The sequence below is a fragment of the Schistocerca gregaria genome, chromosome 4 (assembly GCF_023897955.1).
Source record: "Schistocerca gregaria isolate iqSchGreg1 chromosome 4, iqSchGreg1.2, whole genome shotgun sequence".
Taxonomy (NCBI): Eukaryota; Metazoa; Arthropoda; class Insecta; order Orthoptera; family Acrididae; genus Schistocerca; species Schistocerca gregaria.
In genome coordinates, this window is record NC_064923.1 from 447,671,897 (window position 1) to 447,695,160 (window position 23,264).

Genomic DNA, 23,264 nt, shown 5'->3' on the forward strand with positions numbered 1-23,264 from the left:
GGTGTTGGTCGTCGAATGGTGCTAGCTGCGCAGCATTTGTGCACCGCCGCCGTCAGTGTCAGCCAGTTTGCCGTGGCATACGGAGCTCCATCGCAGTCTTTAACATTGGTAGCATGCCGCGACAGCGTGGACGTGAACCGTATGTGCAGTTGACGGACTTTGAGCGAGGGCGTATAGTGGGCATGCGGGAGGCCGGGTGGACGTACCGCCGAATTGCTCAACACGTGGGGCGTGTGGTCTCCACAGTACATCGATGTTGTCGCCAGTGGTCGGCGGAAGGTGCACGTGCCCGTCGACCTGGGACCGGACCGCAGCGACGCACAGATGCACGACAAGACCGTAGGATCCTACGCAGTGCCGTAGGGGACCGCACCGCCACTTCCTAGCCGATTAGGGGACACTGTTGCTCGTATCGGCGAGGACCATTCGCAACCGTCTCCATGAAGCTGGGCTACGGTCCCGCACACCGTTAGGCCGTCTTCCGCTCACGCCCCAACACGTGCAGCCCGCCTCCAGTGGTGTCGCGACAGGCGTGAATGGAAGGACGAATGGAGACGTGTCGTCTTCAGCGATGAGAGTCGCTTCTGCCTTGGTGCCAATGATGGTCGTATGCGTGTTTGGCGCCGTGCAGGTGAGCGCCACAATCAGGACTGCATACGACCGAGGCACACAGGGCCAACACCCGGCATCATGGTGTGGGGAGCGATCTCCTACTCTGGCCATACACCTCTGGCGATCGTCGAGGGGACACTGAATAGTGCACAGTACATCCAAACCGTCATCGAACCCATCGTTCTACCATTCCTAGACCGGCAAGGGAACTTGCTGTTCCAACAGGACAATGCACGTCCGCATGTATCCCGTGCCACCCAACGTGCTCTAGAAGGTGTAAGTCAACTACCCTGGCCAGCAAGATCTCCGGATCTGTCCCCCATTGAGCATGTTTGGGACTGGATGAAGCGTCGTCTCACGCGGTCTGCACATCCAGCACGAACGCTGGTCCAACTGAGGCGCCAGGTGGAAATGGCATGGCAAGCCGTTCCACAGGACTACATCCAGCATCTCTACGATCGTCTCCATGGGAGAATAGCAGCCTGCATTGCTGCGAAAGGTGGATATACACTGTACTAGTGCCGACATTGTGCATGCTCTGTTGCCTGTGTCTATGTGCCTGTGGTTCTGTCAGTGTGATCATGTGATGTATCTGACCCCAGGAATGTGTCAATAAAGTTTCCCCTTCCTGGGACAATGAATTCACGGTGTTCTTATTTCAATTTCCAAAAAAAGTTCAAATGGCTCTGAGCACTATGGGACTCAACTGCTGTGGTCATTAGTCCCCTAGAACTTAGAACTACTTAAACCTAACTAACCTAAGGACATCACACACATCCATGCCCGAGGCAGGATTCGAACCTGCGACCGTAGCAGTCCCACGGTTCCGGACTGCGCGCCTAGAACCGCGAGACCACCGCGGCCGGCTTCAATTTCCAGGAGTGTACATTAATGACTTACCATTCCATATTGATGAAGATGCAAAGTTAGTTCTTTTTGCTGGTGATACATGTATAGTAATAACATACAAAAACCAAGAACTGAGCGATGTAATTGTAAATGATGTTTTTCACAAAATTATTAAGTGGTTCTCAGCAAACGGACTCTCTTTAAATTTTGATAAAGCACAGTATATACAGTTCCGTACAGTAAATGGCACAACTCCACTAATAAATATAGACTTTGAATAGGAGTCTGTAGCTAAGGTAGAATTTTCAAAATTTTTAGGTGTGTCCATTGATGAGAGGTTAAACTGGAAGCAACACATTGATGGTCTGCTGAAACGTCTGAGTTCGGCTACGTATGCTATTAGGGTTATTGCAAATTTTGGTGATAAGAATCTCAGTAAATTAGCTTACTATGCCTACTTTCATTCACTGCTTTCGTATGGCATCATATTCTGGTGTAATTCATCGTTGAGTAGAAAAGTATTCATTGCTCAAAAACGTGTAATCAGAATAATTGCTGGAGCCCACCCATGGTCATCCTGCAGACATCAATTTAAGGATCTAGGGATCCTCACAGTATATATATTCACTTATGAAATTTGTTGTTAATAATCCAGCCCAGTTCTAAGGTAATAGCAGTGTGCATAGCTATAACACCAGGAGAAAGGATGATCTTCACTATGCAGGGTTAAATCTGACTTTGGCACAGAAGGGGGTAAATTATGCTGCCACAAAACAAAAGTCTTTGGTCACCTACCAAACAGCATCAAAAGCCTGACAGTCAACCAACATTTAAAAATAAATTAAAAGAATGTCTAGATGACAACTCCTTCTACTCATTGGCTGAATTTTTAGATATAAATTAAGGGAGGGAAAAAAACTAACTTAAGCATTAGTGTCATGCAATATTTTGTGTAATGTAATATCTTGTACAGACATCTTTCATTAACCTGACACGTTCCACATCATTACGAAGCGCCGTATTCATGATCTATGGAACAAGTATTAATCTAATCTAATCTAATCTAATCTTAATCTAATCTAATCTAATCTAATCCAATTCTTTTATCTTGGGGGTTAGCAAACGCCCGCCCAGACGCGGGAGATTGCTGCGTTGCCAGATGAACGCGCTAACAAAAGAAGCCATTAAACCCAGTTGTTTGGGGTAAGCCCAGAAGGGTATTTGCCGTTAGAGGAAATTCCAGACATGAATGTGCTCCTAGAGGTGGTGCCAGAAAGTAAAGAATGTACAGAGGAATCTTCTCGCAACATTTATCATGCTGATTTGAAAATATTTACAGGAAATGCGTCTAAACCTTTCAGAGGGGTGGGATCCAGTAGAAAATCTGTCCAAAGGAACCTGCTCAGTGTTCGCCTCAGTCAGTTTATGCAAACCAGGAAGACCCCACATCTGGATGGCCGAAATCGATTTGAACTCTGCTCCAGTGTAATATGAGTACTCCATGTTAGCCACTTCACCAGTTCGCTAGTTCACTTTTTTATAGAGTAAATAGCTCGCACATTAGGAAGATGAGGTCAAACGGATCTGTTTTTAACTCCTTCTGTCCAGCCCCAGACGTTTTTGAGTAGTGCGCAGCCTGATGTCAATACATTACCTTGCAGAATGTCTTTGAATTTCGTTACCTAGCTAGGTACGGTTTCTCCATTGTCTCGGTAGGCGATGTCTTGTAGCATCTTGAGTGTGGCTTCGGCATACGAAAAGCTCAAACTAGAGGCCTGTCTGTGGGAAACTTACTGGGAAGGACTAATTCTGCAACATTGGTTTGAGCTTGTTAGCCGCGGATGTTCACTCCCCGCATTTGAATGACGGATGTTAACTTTGAGGAGCGCGCCTATGCGTACTGAAGAGCCGCTGCTCCTCTCTACCTTTGCGATAGTACACTACTGGCCATTAAAATTGATGCACCAAGAAGAAATGCACATAATAAATTGGTATTCATTGGACAAATACATTATACTAGAACTGACATGTGAGCGCCATAGTATAGTTTCTCAAACTAGGGGGGAGCGTGCAGTTTATGAAGTAAAGCCACCACGGTCGCATTAACCCTTTCGCTGCGGCAGAGACGTGCTCCCTGCATTCCGTGCTGCGCGCGATTTTGTCATCACTGCACTGCTCGCCTGTGCAGACACATGGTGTTTCGACTGCTTTGACACACTTTATCATTCGATTTCACAAAAACTATTTGGCCCAAAAATTTGATTTTTTACACATCTTATTGACTGATACCTTCCCCCATAAATGACGTAATTTTGTTTCGATGTTCAACGCAGTTATTGTGCAGCATCAGATGTAGTAACCCATTGCACAAAATTTTGAAGTGTTTGCAGAGGTAAAATTCCATAGCGTATACATTCTGTATGGTCGATTTTAGTTGTCACTAGAAATTTCAAAAAATTAGATTAGAACGAATAAAATTCATGAAGTAACACACTTCGATATTGTTTTTAAATAAAGAAAATATCAAGCACCAAACAAGGTTTGAACTTAAAACCTTTTGCATGTTAATCAAATATTTTAACCATTACGCTAACGCAGCTCGTCATTCGATAGACCTACCAGAGGACTTTAAAATACCACGCAAAATACCGACAAACACTGTCGGTATGATTATGAATTACTCACGTTTCGTCGAAGTACAATAGGGAATAAGCAATTACCGCTCTTCTTTATTGCAAAAAAGTGGTTAGTGAGAACAAAACAAACTCCTTTCCTTGCTATCGCCTGAATTAGGAGGCTTATTGCTTGTTTGGTTTAATTAATTAATAGATTATGAAGCAATTCGCATAAAGAATTGCTTTTCCAAACTTTCTATAAAAGGAAGTCTGCTATCAAGACATTGCTTTTGTTCAATTACTTTATTTATGACTGAACGTTTCTAAAACTGAAGACACTCGTCCGTGCTCTGCACTGCTGTCGAGCTCTGGCAACGTCGTTCTCTGTTCATTGGCTGACTGTATTTTGTGACGTCAGATTCGCAGAACGAACCTAAACTCGGCTGCCGTCGTAAATGACGTGCACTTTAGTGAGTCCGCGCGCGACAGCCCAAGTCGCCGCACGCTGAAGTGCGCAGAAAATACACTGAAGCGCCAAAGAAACTGGTATAGGAATCCGTATTCAAATACAGAGATATGTAAACAGGCAGAATACAGCGCTGCGGTTGGCAACACCTGTAGAGGGTGGTCCATTGATAGTAGCGAGACAAATATATCACGAAGTAAGCGTCAAACGAAAAAACAACAAAGAACGAAACTCGTCTAGCTTGAAGGGGGAAACCAGATGTCGCTATGGTTGGCCCACTAGATGGCGTGCCGTTGGTCAAACGGATATCAACTGCGTTTTTAAAAAATAGGAACCCCCATTTTACATATTCATGTAGTACATAAAGAAATATGAATGTTTTAGTTGGATCACTTTTTTCGCTTTGTGATAGATGGCGTTGTAATAGCAATAAACGTATAAGTACATGGTATCACGTAACATTCCATCAGTGTGGACAGTATTTACTTCGTAATACATTACTCGTGTTAAAATGGACCGTTTACCAACTGCTGAAAAGGTCGATATCGTGCTAATGTATGGCTATTGTAATCAAAATGCCCAACGGGCATATGCTATGTATGCTGCTCGGTATCCTGTACGACATCATCCAAGTGTCCGGACCGTTCGCCGATTAGTTATGTTATTTAAGGAAACAGGAAGTGTTCAGCCACATGTGAAACGTCAACCAAGACCTGCAACAAATGATGATGCCCAAGTAGGTGTTTTAACTGCTGTTGTGGCTAATTTGCACATCACTGGCATACAAATTGCGTGAGAATGGGGAATCTCAAAAACGTCGGTGTTAAGAATGGTACATCAACATCGACTGCACCCGTACCATATTTCTATGCACCAGCTAGGGTGGTAAAGGATGGAAAGCAAAGGATGGGGGGGAGGGGGGGGGGTCCAGTTTGTGAGAGACATATAGGATCTGTATTCGTTCTAGGAACAGGAGGAGATGGGGGAAGGGAATCAGATCATAAAGGATCCTCGTGGGGGACGGGAGACGGATACGAAAGTGAGGCGGAGTGCATGGCGCTCAAGGATTTGCAGCGATTTGTAGTAGGTGGGGGGGGGGGGGGGATCTAAGCGGAGTGGGCATAACATAGTTATGATGGGGCGGATGGGGGACGCTAACTATCCACCAGGATAGTAGAAGTGTCTAATCCCCATGTTCGACCAGAGAGGAGTTTGAGGAGACAGAGACGGTTGCGTGCCTTGGCTGATAGCCATCGAATACTCAAGAATCTTATTTGAATGTACCCAGCTTAAAAACTGAGATTTTATACAGAGATGCCGCCGCAGCAGAATCCGAGGACACGTGGTATCGAAAGTTATTTAATTTAGTGTTTTGTAAGAACAGTTGTGCCTTGTGGTCCAGGAGCATCAGAAACAGCTCGTAGCGGCAAGCTACAGCGAGTGGAGCGGTACCTCAAGCTCGCGGAGTCCGGCGCCGCGCTCGGCGAGCAGCCGCAGCAGCTCGCTCTGGCCGCGGCAGCCGTAGTAGCAGCAGAGGTGGGCGCGCAGGCGCGGCACGTCGGGCGCGAGCAGCAGCGCGACGGCGAGCAGCGGCTCGGCCAGCTGGCGCACCGTGTCCTCGAGCAGCAGCGTGCGCACCGGACCGGCCAGCTGCGAGCACAGCCAGCCGCGCAGCCGGCGCGCCTCGGCCAGCGCCGCGGGCAGCGCCTGCGAGTCCTGCAGCCGCCGGCACACCGCCGCCAGCGCGCCCGACACCTGCCGCACGCACAGGGCCTGCAGCGACGCCGGCTCGCGCTGCCTCGCCATTGCGCTGCAACACCACACCCCGGCACTTACAGTCAACTGTGGCTTTTCGTAGCCCCAAACTGACTATACCCTGCTCAGAATTAAAGGGGTGTTCAATACACTTTTCCCTGAAAGCAGGTTGATATTATTCAGGATTGCAATACACTATATGCACTGAAGCGCCAAAGAAACTGGTATAGGCATACTTATTCATATACAAAGATACGTCAACTGGTACAATACATTGCTGTGGCCGACAACGCCTGTATAACACACCACTTGTCTAGCACAGTTGCTACACTACTGGCCATTAAATTGCTACACCAAGAAGAAATCCAGATTATAAATGGGTATTCACTGGACGAATATATTATACCAGAATTTACATATGATTACATTTCCACGCAATTTGGGTGTATAGATCCTGAGAAATTAGTACCCAGAACAACCATCTCTGGCCGTAACAACGGCCTTGATACGCCTGGGCATTGAGTCAAACAGAGCTTGCGGCGTGTACAGGTACAGCTGCCCATGCAGCTTCAACACGATACCACAGTTCATGAACAGTAGTCACTGGCGTATTGTGACGATCCAGTTGCTCAGCCACCATCGACCAGACGTTTTCAATTCTGGAGAATGTGCTGGCCAGGGCAGCAGTCTAACAATTTCTGTATCCAGAAAGTCCCGTACAGGACGTGCAACATGCGATCGTGCATTATCCTGCTGAAATGTACGGTTTCGCAGGGATCGAATGAAGGGTAGAGCCACGGGTGGTAGGACATCTGAAATGTAACGTCCACTGTTCAAAGTGCCGTCAATGCGAACAAGAGGTGACCGAGACGTGTAACTGATGGCACCCCCATACCGTCACGCCGGGTGATACGCCAGTATGGCGATGACGAATACACGCCTCCAATGTGCGTTCACCGCGATGTCGCCAAACACGGATGCAAACATCGTAATGCTCTAAACAGAACCTGGATTCGTCCGAAATAATGACGTTTCGCCATTCGTGCACCCAGTTTCGTCGTTGAGTACACCAGCGCAGGTGCTCCTGTCTGTGATCCAGCGTCAAGGGTAACCGCAGCCATGGTCTCCGAGCTGATAGTCCATGCTGCTGCAAACGTAGTCGAACTGTTCGTGCAGATGGTTGTTGTGTTGCAAACGTCCCCATCTGTTGACTCAGGGATCGAGACGTCGCTGCACGATCCGTTACACCCATTCGGATAAGATGCCTGTCATCTCGACAGCTAGTGATGCGAGGCCGTTGGGATCCAGCACGGCCTTCCGTATTACCCTCCTGAACCCACCGATTCCATATTCTGCTAACAGTCATTGGATCTCGACCAACGCGTGCAGCAATGTCGCGATACGATAAACTGCAATCGCGATAGGCTACAATCAAAGTCGGAAACGTAATGGTACGCATTTCTCCTCCTTACACGAGGCATCACAACAACGTTTCACCGGACAACCCCAGTCAACTGCTGTTTGTGTATGAGAAATCGGTTGGAAACTTTCCTCATGTCAGCACGTTGTAGGTGTCGCCACCGGCGCCAACCTTGTATGAATGCTCTGAAAAGCTAATCATTTGCATATCACAGCATCTTCTTCCCGTCGGTTAAATTTCGCGTCTGTAGCACGTCATCTTCGTGGTGTAGCAATTTTAATGGCCAGTAGTGTAGATTGGTTGCTGCTGCTACAATGGCAGGTTGTCAAGATTAAAGTGAGTTTGAACATGGTAACATAGACAGTGCACGAGCGATGGGACACAGCATCTCCGAGGTAGATATTAAGTGGGGATTTTCCCATACAACTATTTCAAAAGTGCACTGTGAATATCAGGAATCCGGTAAAACATCAAAACTCCGACGTCGCTGCGACCGGAAAAAGATCCAGCAAGAATGGGACCAACGACGACTGAAGAGAATCGTTCAACGCGACAGAAGTGCAACCCTTCTGCAAATTGCTGCAGATTTGAATGCTGGGCCATCAACAAGTTTCAGCGTGTGAACCAATCAACCAAACGTCATCGATATGGGATTTCAGAGCCAAAGTCCCATTCGTCTACCCTTGATGACTACTCGACGAAAAGCTTGACACCTAGCCTCATTTCATATTGTATCAAGGGAATGGATGTATAGTGTTATGGAGACAACCTACAACCTCATGAACCCATGGACCATGCATGTCAGCAGGGGATTGTTCAGGCTGGTGGAGGCTCTGTACGTGTGCAGTTGGAGTGATATGGGACCCCAGGTCTGTCTAGATACGACTATGACAGGGCACATGTACGTAAGCTTCCTGTCTGATCACCTGCACCTGGGCAATTTCAGCAGGACAATTTGACACCCCACACGTCCAGAACTGCTGCAGAGTGGCTCCAGGAACACTCTTCTGAGTTTAAACACCTCTGCTGGCTACCACACTCCTCAGACATGAACATTACGAGGTCTCTACCCTCTCGTACTCTTAAGTATTTATGGAGAGCCCTGCAGGATTCATGGTGTCAGTTCCCTCCAGCACTACTTCAGACATTAGGCGAGTCCATGCCACACCATGTTGTGCCACTTCTGCGTGCTTCCTGAGGTCTTACACGATATTAGGCAGCTGTACCTGTTTCTTTGGCTCTTTAGTGTAATTTCTCGCTCTTTTCGTTAAGAAGCCCTGTTTTTAAAAAAATCTACGTTTAATGCGACAGCCTTACGCCCCCTTACTGGGAGGGCCTATATGCCCATATGGTACCACTGTAATGGCCGACGTCTGTCTCAATGACCTGCTACATCAATAAATTCCCAATTATCCGTGTACTTCATCCTTCATTGGGCCAACTGGTGGAAGTCGAAAGGTGTGAGATCCGAGCTGTAGGGTGGATGAAGAACAACAGTCCAGTAGTTTTTGTTGCGATGGTGACAGAAGCTTTGTCAACGACCCACCGTGCTTTTATTCTCTACCAGGTCTCTGTAGACATTCTGCAAGCACCTATGAACATTTGCGATGCTCTGGTTTTCCGCCAAAAGAAATTCAGTGACAGCCGTCAGCTTGGAACGCAGCTCTGTTACAGACGACACTCTGAAGGCTACGTAAAGGGCTGTCACCCATCGGAACTTCATGAACCTAAGGCGCTGAAGCGTGAATATTCCCCGATGTCCCACAACAAATTCCGCATTTTGTCTGTCAAAACTGGCCGAGACAAAAATATGTAGCATTCTTATTGAACGCCCCTGGTACTGTGGAGGCTGTGTTAAATCTTTTACTTTATTTACTTTTGTGATCAATGCAATGTCGAGATTTCTAAAACGAATACTAAAATGATGGCTTTCTGGAGCAAAGATTCGGTTTAACTCAAAATCATTGTAGATAATATGATTTTAGAATAAGTGTCATCCTTCACTTATTTCGGATGTCAAACTGAACTAGACAGTAATAAAGAGCTAGACGTAAAATTGACTATATTTGGATGTATATGTGGCACCTTTCATAATGTATTTACAAATAAGTCAAGAAACGAGAGTAAAAGTTTATAAAACTATGGCTCTTAACAATACTTCATCAGGGGAATGAATGCTGCGTACCTATTAAAAGAACATAAGAGAAAATACAAAGTGGAGAAATGAAATTTCTAAGAGGAAGGAAAGGTTACTCAATAAACGAAACAGAGTGACAAGGACCACTAAAAGTAGAGCCAACTGAAAGCAGAATAAGCATATGCCGCAACACCTGCCACTAACAGGTACGAAAAATGTACAGTAAACGAATGGCCAAACTAGCCACAGCTTACAAACCGACAAGGAGAGAGATGTTGGAAGACTAGGCAGAGATGGGCAGGCAATACGTGAAGACAAAACAAGCTCAATCCCTAATCCATGAAGTTAAGAAGAAAAAGAAGAAGAAGAAGAAAGGCATTCAGCATATGTCTCTGTAGCTGTGACAACCACTGATTTTCTGTCGGTTAGCATCTCTTTGTGATTACTGGCTGCGTGCGGCACACCATTCCTTCTAGACACACCGGAAAGTCCGTGCTGATTTATAAAACTGAGGCAACTTAATTCATGGTGTGGTCGTGGGCACATCCAATCACGATAGCGCTCCTTTCTGTCGATCTGTCATGTCTCCAAGTCGACGCAGCTTAATGCACTGATTACAGACAACCGACTAACACATAAGCCCCTCTTCAGTGCCAAGACACGTCACTGGAGAGGAGTCACATGCCAACCTGGTACTAGTTCTACAGGATCTACAGTGCGCCAAAGCGACCATGGTGCTCTTTTAACCCCTTGGCCGTCATCGGGACGTATGTGTTCCACGACAGATGATGAGAGAACCAGCTGGAATTTGCTGCATGTTATTGCTATGTATAAATGTTCAACTGGTAAAGGAAAGCCTGGTAATGGTTCGCATCGGGAAATACGTGTCTCACGAAAGGTTATCAGAGAACCAATTGTAACTTGTTGGGTGTTATTGCTATGTATCAGTGTCCCACTAGTGAAGGGAAGCCTGCTAATGGTTAGCAGAATTCATATAATTACAGATTATATCTCTAGGTTGAGCTGCCTTCAAGACACATTGTTAACCCTCGTCACCGTAATGTCACATCGAATTAGTTCGCGCTTGCAGATAGGCAACCCGGTTACCACACTCGCAAAGCGGGCTGCGTTCGCGCCTTCCAGAACATGTGTCAACGACTTGCACCCACGAACTAATGCTTGCCACTTTACAAACCAAACCCATTTTGAGCACCTTTAGTGTGTGTTGCAAACTTGGAGAGATGTTCCGTCCACTGACGTGTGCTTGTTGTCACTGTGTCTTGTAGTTTTTCCGCAGTCGTCTTTTGAAATCATGGAGGTACATGTAAACAATCCTGTATATCCTACACCCCCTCACCCTCCCCCCACCCCACCCTCCCAGGGCCATGGAAAACGAAACGGCGGGAAATATTATTTTCCTATTGTTAATTCTGAATAAAACATTAATTAAAATAAACTACCTTGACGTCTTTGAAATAAAATTGGTGCTCACAGGATTAAGAGGTAAATAATACAGGACGAACCAGAATCCGAAAGACAAACTTTCAGAAGTTGTACAGGGATATCTTTTGAGTATTTTGCTATAAGGCATCTACGGTCTCCGACTGATCATTACAAAATAACAATGTAATTATGATTTCTTCGGTTTGTTAGCGCAGTCACCATTGTTTCTGAGTAACTAACTACACTGAAGAGCCAATGAAACTGGTACACCTGCCTAATATCGTTTTGGGCACCCGCGAGCACTCAGAAGTGCCGCAACACGACGTAGCATGGACTCGATTAATGTCTGAAGTCGTGCTGGAGGGAATTGGCACCATGAATCCTGCAGGGCTGTCCATAAATCCGTAAGTGTACGAGGGGATAGAGGTCTCTTCTGAACAGCACATTGAAAGGCATCCAAGATCTGCTCGATAATGTTCATGTATGGGGAGTGTGATGGCCAGAGGAAGTGTTTAAACTCAGAAAAGTGTTCCTGGAGCCACTCTGCAGCAATTCTGGACGTGTGGGGTGTCGCATTGTCCTGCTGAAATTGCCCAAGTCCGTCGAAATGCACAATGGACGTGAACGGATGCAGGTGATCAGACAGGATTCTTACGTACGTGTCACCTGTCAGAGACGTATCTAGACGTATCAGGGGTCCCATATCACTCCGACTGCACGCGCCCCACACCATTACAGAGCCTCCACCAGCTTGAACAATCTCCTGCTGACGTGCAGGGTCCATGGATTCATGAGGTCCATCCGTTCGATACAACTTGAAGCGAGACTCGACCGACCAGGCAACATGTTTCCAGTCATCAACAGTGCGTTGTCGGTCCTGAAGGTCTCAGGCGAGGCGTAAATCTTCGTGCCGTGCAGTCATCAAGGGTACACGTGTGCGCCTTCGGCTCCGGAAGCCCATATCGACGATGTTTCGTTGAATGGTTCGCACGCTGACACTTGTTGATGGCTCAGCATTGAAATCTGCAGCAGTTTGCGGAAGGGTTGCACTTCTGTCACGTTGAACGATTCTCTTCCGTCGTAGTTGGTCCCGTTCTTGCTCGATCTTTTTGTCCGGCCGTAGCGATATCGGAGATTTGATGTTTTACCGGATTCCTGTTATTCGCGGTAAACTCGTGAAACCGTCGTACGGGAAAATCCCCACTTCATCGCTACATCGGAGATGCTGTATCCCATCGCTCGTGTGCCGAATATAACACCATGTAAACTCACGTAAATGTTGTAGCAGCAGTAACCGATCTAACAACAGCGCCAAGCCCTTGTTGTCTTATATACGCTTTGCCGACCGCAGCGACGTTGTCTGCCTGTTCACATATCTCTGTATTTGAATACGCATGCCTACACTAGTTTCTTTGGCGCTTCAGTGTATATAGCTGAGAAAAAACCTGTAATATGCATTAACCAAAATGTACAACACAAAATGCAAAGTTATGAAACAATCGTCAGACACATGCAAAAGTGCTGTGCTGTGATTGCTGTCGATGCGAGAGCAGCTAAGCATACGACTGTTGTGCTGCGCTTTCAGTGCATTCAGTGAACCCGTACGTAAAGTGTATATTGACCATCTCTTCATCAGCAAACATATCCGTAGTACTGTTGTGTACCACTGTTAACGCATAACTAACATTGCCGGAAAACAAAACCCTAGATAGAACCGAGCACACTGAATGCGACCTTTAAGGAAAAATGTTTGTAACGACCCATGGAGTTACCACCGCCGCATTCTCCTTTACCTGCACGCAAATACTATTCATGGCACTTCCTAGCTTGGTTTTCATTCGTTTGAGTGATGGGATACCTCACCTGTGGACGAAGTCGTCAGTTGACCCAACGGAGGGAAGTCATGTGTGCCATCTGTCTGTAATCGTTTAAACTTTGACCTGTATGTTGACGTATTTTAAATCTTTGTACATCGTATTTTCCAAGCAGCAGGTTGAGAACAATCCCCATTTCCCTAAACGAACATGCAAAACCGATAAAAAAATGACATTCAAGGTGGCCATTGCACCAAACCAAAGGATGCTAAATCAGTCACGTGAATTTGATCCGGGTCTGGCGCGCCCTCGTGTCTTGTGTGCTAATATGCTGAATATTAATCTATATGAAAAGGTCATATATAAGGACACCAGTCTTCTGGCTGGTCCGTTGCAGGCCGCCATTGTTTTCTCTCTACATTCACTGTATTCGTCTCATACGAGCACCTTTACTCAACTTCGCCACTAATTTGTTTCATATGTTCTAATCTCTTTCGTATTCTCAAGAGGGCACATAAAGAATGCAACTTCTGAGATGCCCTCCATTTTGGTTCGAGTAAGTTGGCAGCATTGAACGTTGCCCGATTTCCATCTGTTTTCTTGAGCGCTTCACAGCGTGTTGTCGGAGCGAAACCATGTTACATGTGTGTTGAATGATGTGCAGAGACTGTTCGCGAAATCCGTGGAATGTTTTATTAAAGTAATGCACCAAAAAGTCGACTGTGATGACACTGGTCGCTAAATTTGAGAAAACCGGTTCAATTGTCAACATTAAATTCTCGAGGCAAACATCGACACTGTGTTGCTGTTAAGTCAAGCGAAATCTGTTTGCCGACGTTCACAACTATTTGATATTCCCGGGCTCGGCATGCAGTGAGTGAATTGTTAAAAAAGATCTGCCTCTAAAATCCAACTGGCATAAGAACTGAAGCCAAACGATCACCAGAAGCGCCGAGCATTTCTGTAATGGTGCTCTCAACACAAAGCGCGGACAAAAATTTCATTATAAAAATAGTGTTCACTGATTGAATGGCTTCCTCAACAAGCAAAATTGCAGGATTTGTGGCACATAAAACCCTGTAGTAATAATGGAGAACCCTTGACATCGACAACGAGCTACCATGTACTGTGGCATTTGGGCTGAGGGCGTATTTGGCATTGGAAACGTATTAACGGTGCACGGAAAACGCTGCTCTAATACGAGTATGTTAAGAGAGTTTTTTTGGTCTGAACTGTATCGTGTGAATGCTGAAGACGTTTGGTTTTAACAAGAGAACAAACCTTCCACACACTGATTTCAGCAATAGAACTGTAACGAGAGAGATTCCCTAAGCGTGTTGTTTCTCGCAATGACGACTTGGACATCCAGATCTTGTGATCTGATATCCTGTGACCACAATCATTTACAGAGCAGTTGGTATTACATCAAGTCCTATTTTACCAAACTGACACCTTCCAACTTACTTAAAATTCAGGCTACATTACATTTAAAAAATATAGAAACATAAAAATTGGTAGCGTTTTTTTTATCTGAACTGTATTCAAAGTTACAAATATGGACAGCCATCAGCTGTGTAATGGAAAGACGACAATGAAAACATGTGAGGAATTGGGATTTGAACCTGGATTTCCCGCTCATCGCGAACGTTCGCCTTACTATTTGGCTATGCGATCATCACTCACGGTCAGGCCCAAATTTCCATATGTCGTTAAGCATGTGTCTACAACCTGTATTCGTATTACCATTGGCAAAATTCTCACACAGGGAAGACATTTTACTTGAAAGTTGCTTGTCCGGTGTCGGCGGATAAATATGATATTACAGTCCGAAGGAACCTTGCAGCGTATATCGTGTTAACACAGGCACTGCAATATTGTAAATATCTTATCGCATCCTGTTCAATTAAAATGCCTCCCCTGTACGGAGTCCGCAGCTCGTGGTCATGCGGTAGCGAACTCGCTTCCCGCGCCCGGGTTCCCGGGTTCGATTCCCGGCGGGGTCAGGGATTTTCTCTGCCTCGTGATGACTGGGTGTTGTGTGCTGTCCTTAGGTTAGTTAGGTTTAAGCAGTTCTAAGTTCTATGGGACTGATGACCACAGATGTTAAGTCCCATAGTGCTCAGAGCCATTTGAACCATTTTTTGAACCCTGTACGGGAATATAAACAACGGATGTACGAGTGCCGGTTGTTGACACATGGTTGACAACATATGGAATCGTGGGTCTGGCCTCGAAAAGTGCTCGGATAGCCCAATGGAAAGGCGCCCGTTCGCAATAAGAGGAAAATCTGGCTTCGAGTCCCGGATCAGCACACATTTTCATTTTCGTCATTCCATTATACGGATGGTTGTTGTCCATATTCCTACAGTGAAAACATTTCACGTTATTTATTTGAAGTTTCTGCTACCAGTCACTTTTTATTTTATGCTTAATCTAACATAATGCAACGCGTTTCGAACATATTCTGTTCATCTTCAGGAGCTTATACATAAATACATACATACAAAGAGAAAAGTTACTTAAAAATAAACAGTCTTAAACTAGATTAATCTAGAACACTTTGTCCACTGTTTTTTACTGTAACAGCTGGTGTGGCATTTGGGGGGGAAGCAGTGACAAAATATAATGTGCAATAGTGTAATGTCAATCAACAGCTCCACCATTACTCCAGTAATGCAAGTGAAGCAGCAAGATGATGACATTCCTGTAATATACATAGTCAACCATAAAGAAGAAAACCAGCAGATAACATCACTGATTTCTATTTCTAGCCATACACTGCTCCCCTCCTTTCCCCCAAATGTCACACTAGCTGTTACAGTAAAAAAAATGTACAAAGTGTTCTAGATTAATCTAGTTTAAGACTTTATTTTTAAGTAACATTTCTCTATGTATGTATGTATGTATGTATGTATGAACGCCTGAAGATGAAGAGAACATTTTCGAAACGTGTTACATTATGTCAGATTGAACTTGAAATAAATAATTATCCCACGCAGTCACGGTTCACAAACATAGCCATCATGGCTGAAAATATTAAACATTTCACGTATTTCGTAACGGCTTAGTCGCTGCAGTACGTGATCCGTTGGCCATGCATGCATGTCGAGAGCGACATTGCATGATAATTCGGAACAACACAGGCACTGCGGTATCGTACATATCTCTGCATCAGGATTGAAAGCTGACGTCCGATACCGTAGGTCTGAGCCTTTAGCCTAGACATTGGCTCCTCGCCTCGGCTGGCTGAGCATCGCACTTGCTCCATCAGTGGCGACCCAGATATTGGAAGCACGTCTAAAATGGAAACCAGCCGCATTGTGAGACGTTGGCAGGCCTGCTGAGCAAGCTGTGAGCATGCGACGCGCGTGTGGCGTGCTGCGTGCGGCCGCACAAACAGCACGCACGGTGCGGAGGCAGCCGCAGCTGGCGGGGAGCCAGGCATCCTTCTCTGTGGGGGCACCGGCGCCAGACGGGAAGGCGGCTGGGGCATCTCACGCTGACAAGCGGCTGCTGGCAAGCATTTAGCGCTGACGAGTCAGTGTCGTGGCCGGTTTGCAGTCAGCTGACATCATTTACTCCCACTGAATACTCAGTTCTGAGCGAGCGTTTACTCACTGCAAACAGTTGACCTGCCAACACAGGTGCGGTTTCCTTTATCTCGTACTGAAGGAGAAGCAGGCAAGGTTGTAACGTATCATTCTCAGCTCTGCACAAAAAGAGCTTTTTATGTATTCCCCTGCCAGAGTGCCACGGGTTACCCAAAAGTACACTACTGGCCATTAAAATTGCTACACCAAGAAGAAATGCAGACGATAAACGGTTATTCATTCGACAAATATATTATACTAGAACCGACATGTGATTACATTTTCACGCAATTTGGGTGCATAGATCCTGAGAAATCAGTACCCAGAACAACCACCTCTGGCCGTAATAACGGCCTTGATACTCCTGGGCATTGAGTCAAACAGAGTTTGGATGGCTTGTACAGGTACAGCTGCCCATGCAGCTTCAACACGATACCACAGTCCATCAAGAGTAGTGACTGGCTTATTGTGACGAGCCAGTTGCTCGGCCACCATTGACCAGACGTTTTCAATTGGTGAGAGACCTGGAGAATGTGCTGGACAGGGCAGCAGTAGAACATTTTCTGTATCCAGAAAGGCCCGTCCAGGACCTGCAACGTGTGGTCGTGCATTATTCTGCTGAAATGTACGGTTTCGCAGGGATCGAGTGAAGGGTAGAGCCACGGGTCGTAACATATCTGAAATGTAACATCCACTGCTCAAAGTGCCGTCCAGCGAACAAGAGGTGACCGAGACGTGTAACCAATGGCACCCCATAACATCACGCTGGGTGATACGCCATAATGGCGATGACGAATACACTCTTCCATTGTGCGTTCACCGCGATGTCACCAAACACAGATGCGAACATCATGATGCTGTAAACAGAACCTGGATTTATCCGAAAAAATGGGATTTCGCCATTCGTGCACCCAGGTTCTTCGCTGAGTACACCATCGCAGGTGCTCCTGTCTGTGGTGCAGCGTCAAGGATAACCGCAGCCATGCTCTCCGAGCTGATAGTCCATGCTGCTGCAAACGTCGTCGAACTGTTCGTGCAGATGGTTGTTGTGTTGCAAACGTCCCCATCTGTTGACTCAGGGATCGAGACGTGGTTGCACGATCCGTTACAGCCATGCGGATAAGATGCCTGTCATCTCGACAGCTAGTGATACGAGGCCGTTGGGATGCAGCACGGCGTTCCGTATTACCCTCCTGAACCCACCGATTCCGTATTCTGCAAACAGTCATTGGATCTCGACCAACGCGAGCAGCAATGTCGCGATACGATAAACCGCAATCGCGATAGGCTACAATCCGACCTTTATCAAAGTCGGAAACGTAATGGTACGCATTTCTCCTCCTTACACGAAGCATCACAACATCGGTTCACCAGGTAACACAATCAACTGCTGTTTGTGTATGAGAAATCGGTTGGAAACTTTCCTCATGTCAGCACATTGTAGGTGCCGCCACCGGCGCCAATTTTGTATGAATGCTCTGAAAAGCTAATCATTTGCATATCAAAGCATCTTCTTCCTGCCGGTTAAATTTCCTCATTTGTAGCACGTCATTTCCGTGGTGTAGCAAATTTAATGGCCAGTAGTGTAGCACCAAGAAGGGTGGTTTCGTAAGTCTGATAAAAAAGCAAGAAAAATATTTGTTTCGTAATCAACTCACTTTACTTCTCAACAAAGTCTCCTTTGAGGGAGAAGCACTTGGTCCGGTGATTCTCCAGCTTTCGAAAAAATAGGTTCTTTCAAACTCTGCAAAATTCTCATCGGCTGGAACTAATACTTCTACATTTGATGAAAATTACTTCTCAGCAAGCCAAAGTTTCAAGTCAGGGAACAGGAAGAAGTAACCTGGGGCTAACTCTGCTGAACAGAATGGATGAGGAAGCAATTCAAAGCAGAAGTCATGCAATTGCGCCATTATTACCTCTCATGTGTAGGATTGAGCATTATCCTGCTGGAAGAGCACTTTCTTGCGTGCCGACCTTTGTCTTGTTTCAGCCAAAGCAAGTTTCAGATGGTCCAACAATGAAGCAGAATAGTGTCCAGTTGTGACTCTGCCTGTTTGCAATTAATCTATGAGGATTACTCCTTGGGAATCCCAGAAATCAGTGGCCTTAACCTTACTAGCTGACAAAATGGTGCCGGCCGGTGTGGCTAGGCGCTTCAGTCTGGATCTGTGCGACCGCTACGGTCGCAGGTTCGAATCCTGCCTCGGGCATGGATGTGTGTGATGTCCTTAGGTTATTTAGGTTTAAACAGTTCTAAGTCTAGGGGACTGATGACCTCAGATGTTAAGTCCCATAGTGATCAGAGCCATTTGAACCATTTTTGACAAAATGGTTCTTGTCTTCTCGGTATACTTTCACTTGCCTTTGTCCATGTTTAGACTGCCGTTTTGACTCTGGTGTGTAACAATGGATCCAAGATTCATTAACTGTCACAAATAGGTCCACAAATCTTGCAGATTGCGACTGATCATGGCCACATATTGTGTTGAAATGTTATACCGTATGCGCTTTTGGTCGACTGTGCGCAATCGCGCCGATATTATGCGCCTGCTCAGTTGAGATGTAAAGTCTCAGTAGTGTCACGAGTTTTTGTTTGGGGGCCTTGCATTACCATATTACGAATTTTGTTAATGGTTTCCTTTGTGATGACCACAATCGAACGGCCGGAGCGCGCTTCGTTCATGGTGCTTGTCCGACTGTGTTTTAATACATTAACCCAGAAGTAAATGGTCTTCAGTGATGGTGCAGAGTCAGTGTGAATTCCATCCAGTTCTGTTTTGATGTGTCCGGCAGTCCAGCCCATCAAATGAGAATATTGAATAACAGCATGAAACTCTGTTTTCTCCCTTTTCAGTCGCAGTCGACGCACTGACAAATTCAAACGACTGTCAACAATAAACTGCAAGCCCTACAATGTTGAATTTTTTTTATTCGATTCTTGGAATAATCAAGGTCATCAACCAGGAAGGCGCAACAAAAATTCTCCGTTCTTTCATGGAAATTTACCGAATATAACACTCAACCCTCGTGCAGTACATCCATCATTAATTAAGTGACGTAAATCCATCTGATGGAAATATAATCCCCTAAAGCGCGTAATGGAAAGTATAATATGATAAATATGCCTGATACTGCCATTCCCATTTTCAATTGACGTCCAAACAACAGGACAAGAGTAGGTGTAGGAAACATGGGTATGACAGCTGTAAATTGTCGTACCTGTGTTGGGAAAGAACCAGATCTCCAAGTGCTCATAGGAAACACTGAATCAAAAATAGTTGTAGGTACTAAAAGCTGGCTGAAGCCGAAGATAAGTTCAGTTTTTACGAAGGATATAAAGGCGTTCTGAAAGAACAGATTAAATTCAGTTGGTGGTGGTGTGTTTGTTGGTGTTACCAGTAGTTTATATTGTATTGAAATTTAAGTAGATAGTTGCAGTGAACTAGTACATGGGAAGAAGTATACTCGAAAACCGGAATAAATTAATAATTAGTTCCTTTCACAGGTCTGACCATTTAGATGATATAGTTGCTGAGAGGTTCATCGAAAACTCGTTTCATTTGAAATAGGTGCTCACACAATAATAACTGGTGGAGACTTCAATACACTCTTCATATGTTAGCGAAATTACATGGTTTAAGTTGGTGGTAGATATGAAACGTCGACCAAAATAGTATTAAGGCTTTCTGCGAAAATGATTTTCAGCAGTAACTTTAGGAAATCACATTAAGTGTGAATCGTTGCGATAACGTGCTAAACCTCTCAGTGACAAAAGGTCCTGAGCAAATAGCATTATGGAGGATACAGGTACTAATGTCCATAAGGTCCTTGTAGCGAGGCTGTATATCATAATATAAAAAGTCCTCAAGAATAAAAGAAAATTCATCTACGTATGTAAAAAAGCAGATTAAAAATTAGATTGAAGCCTTTCCAACAGAGACATCCTTTTCATGGTAACTATGTAAGGCATCAAAAGTAAATTTTATACAAAATAAAGTAATAAAAGACAAAACTGATTCCACGTTGTATACTATGCAGAATGGGACGGTGTTGCAAAAACAAAACCATGCCCGATTGTAAGGAAAGCAATATTGCAGTTACGAATAATTTCAATCGGAAACATCACATATAAAATGTGTCGAGGACGTACCAAAGACTGCTACTTACTGGTAGAACAGCTAGAATACGCAGCAAACCTAACAGAGTGTCTGCCTACACGGTCCTTGTCCATCCTCTTCTGGAATATTGCTGCATGATGTGGGATCCTTACGAAATAGGATTGACCGAGGACGCTAAGAAGTTTAAGGAAGGGCAGTTCGTTTTGTATTATCTCGAAACCGGGAGAGGGTGTCACGTATATGATGAACGAGTTAGGGTGTCACCCATTAAAACAAAAACATTTTTCGTTCTGGCGAGATCTTTTCATACAGCAAATTTCTGCTGCAAATGCTAAAACATTTTGTTGACTCCCACTTATAGCGAGACGGCCATTATAATAAAACAAGAGAAATCAGGGCTCACGCGGAAATATTTAGGTGTTTATTCATCCCACTTCCTACTCGATAGTGGAGCGATCGAGAAATAGTCTGGAAGTTGTTTTGATGAAAGATCTGCCAAACACTTTGACTTGCAGAGTAGTCGTATACAGCATATCTCTAGTAAGAGTCGTCAGGCGCGTTTTCTGTATTATGCGGGGCCTTTATGGCGAAGTGTAGCCGGAGTCAGCCTAAACATGCTTGTGACACATTAAAAACAAAATGATTTTTAAACCGAAATTTTACGTGCCCTTTCGACACAGAGCTCCCAAATTAGTCTATGGCGATATTCATTTTATCAACAGGTATTATCAGGAACAGTAAATCACTGGGTGGGCAAAATAAAACCAGAACACCAGAGACAGCACCGTCCTGGCCCGCGCTAATTGCTACCGCCATGCAGAAGCGGTGCTTAGTTGCTGCTGTAGTACCACGTTATTCTTCCTGTTTTACTGTTCCTGATAATACATGAAGATAAAATGAATATCTCAATAGACTAATTTTGAGGCGCTCTGTTGAATAGGAATGTAAAATGCCGATTTAAAAATAATTTCGTTTGTAATAAGAAGCAAACCGGTGATTTCTGTCGAAGCTGGGTGTCGCACGAGATACTTAAAGAGCGGTATTTGTTTGGGCTGACTCCAGCTACACTTCGCGAAAACGAAAATGCAAATATCTCCCGAAACGTCACAGAAAAAGCGCTTGACGACCCATAGGATAGACACCTGGTACTAGGTGAGCAAAATACAAGGGGCCCGGAAAATTTATCATTCACCTGAACCCAACATATGAGGCTAATCCCAAAAGTAATATCTCCTATTTTTTTATAAGTACAGAAGTCTGTTTGTGTGGCAGTTGGTCACACTGTTATGAAGAGTGCTTCACGCGCTGTGTGTAAACATGCGCACGCCGCGCTGAGGCGCTCAGTCTTGGCTTGCCAGCCGTTGAGAATGGAGCTCTCGTTGGATGTTACCGCCAAGTACGAATTGCGCGCATTTATTCGGTTTTTGAACGCAAAGGGCACTGCACCGATTGAAATCTATCGCCAATTGACGGAAGTGTATCGCGAGTCGTGCATGGATGTCAAAAATGCTCGTAAGCGGTGTAGAGTGTGCAGCTGGTCGGACCGAAATTCACGACGAACAGAGGAGCGGGAGACCGTCAATTTCTAAGGAGACAGTGTTGAAGGTTGAGTAAAGCATGAATGAAGATAGGCGGATCACCCTGGATGATCACAGCACGTTGGTTCCTGAGGTTTCCCGAAGCACCGCTCACAGAATTTTAACGAAAACATTGAACTACCGGAAGGTGTGCGCAAGATGGATGTCATGCACGCTCATTGAGGACCAAATGCGGCGACGAGTTGATGCTTCCCGCGCATTTCTTCACCGCCTTACAACCGAACAGGTCAACTTTCTGGACTCAATTGTCACGTGTGAGGAAACCTGGGCATAGCATTTTACACCTGAGACCAAGTAATAACCACGCCAGTGGCGGCATCCTTCTTCGCCAAAGCCGCGGAAATTCAAAGAAACACAATCTGCCGGTAAAGTCATGACAACCGTTTTTTGGGATCGGAAAGGGGTATTGTTGGTCGATTTTATGCCCACTGGGACCACAATTAACGCTGAGGTACAGTGAGACTCTGAAAAAACTCAAACGGGCAATTCAGAACCGGAGAAGAGGAATGTTGAGCAAGGGCGTACACATTCTCCGTGACAACGCTCGCCCACACTTCGCTCGGCTAACCGTTGCAATCCTGCAACAGTTTCAGTGGAACATAAAGACCCACCCACCCTATAGTCGTGACTTGGCGCCCAGTGACTGTTCCCTAGGTTAAAAGAACATTTGGCCAGAAAGCGATTCAGCTCCGACGACGAGGTGAAACAGCACGGCGGCGAGCTGGCATGACATGGGCATACAAAAACTGCCACAGCGTCTACAGAACTGTATCGAGAGAAATGGTGATTATGTCGAAAAATAGCTAAATGTTCAAGCTGATGGAAACCACTGTCGAAATAAACA

At 45.4% G+C, this 23,264-nt stretch overlaps 1 protein-coding gene across 1 annotated transcript in view; it reads right to left on the minus strand.

Annotated features, from left to right (window-relative positions):
- The window catches only part of LOC126266953 (uncharacterized), a 150,133-nt gene that overhangs the window by 25,567 nt on the left and 101,302 nt on the right, over nt 1-23,264 (minus strand). Inside the window, exon 2 of the mRNA XM_049971670.1 lies at nt 5,995-6,352. Coding sequence (XP_049827627.1) covers nt 5,995-6,348 — 354 coding nt within the window. The 5' untranslated portion in view covers nt 6,349-6,352. The remainder of the gene's footprint in view (nt 1-5,994; nt 6,353-23,264) is intronic.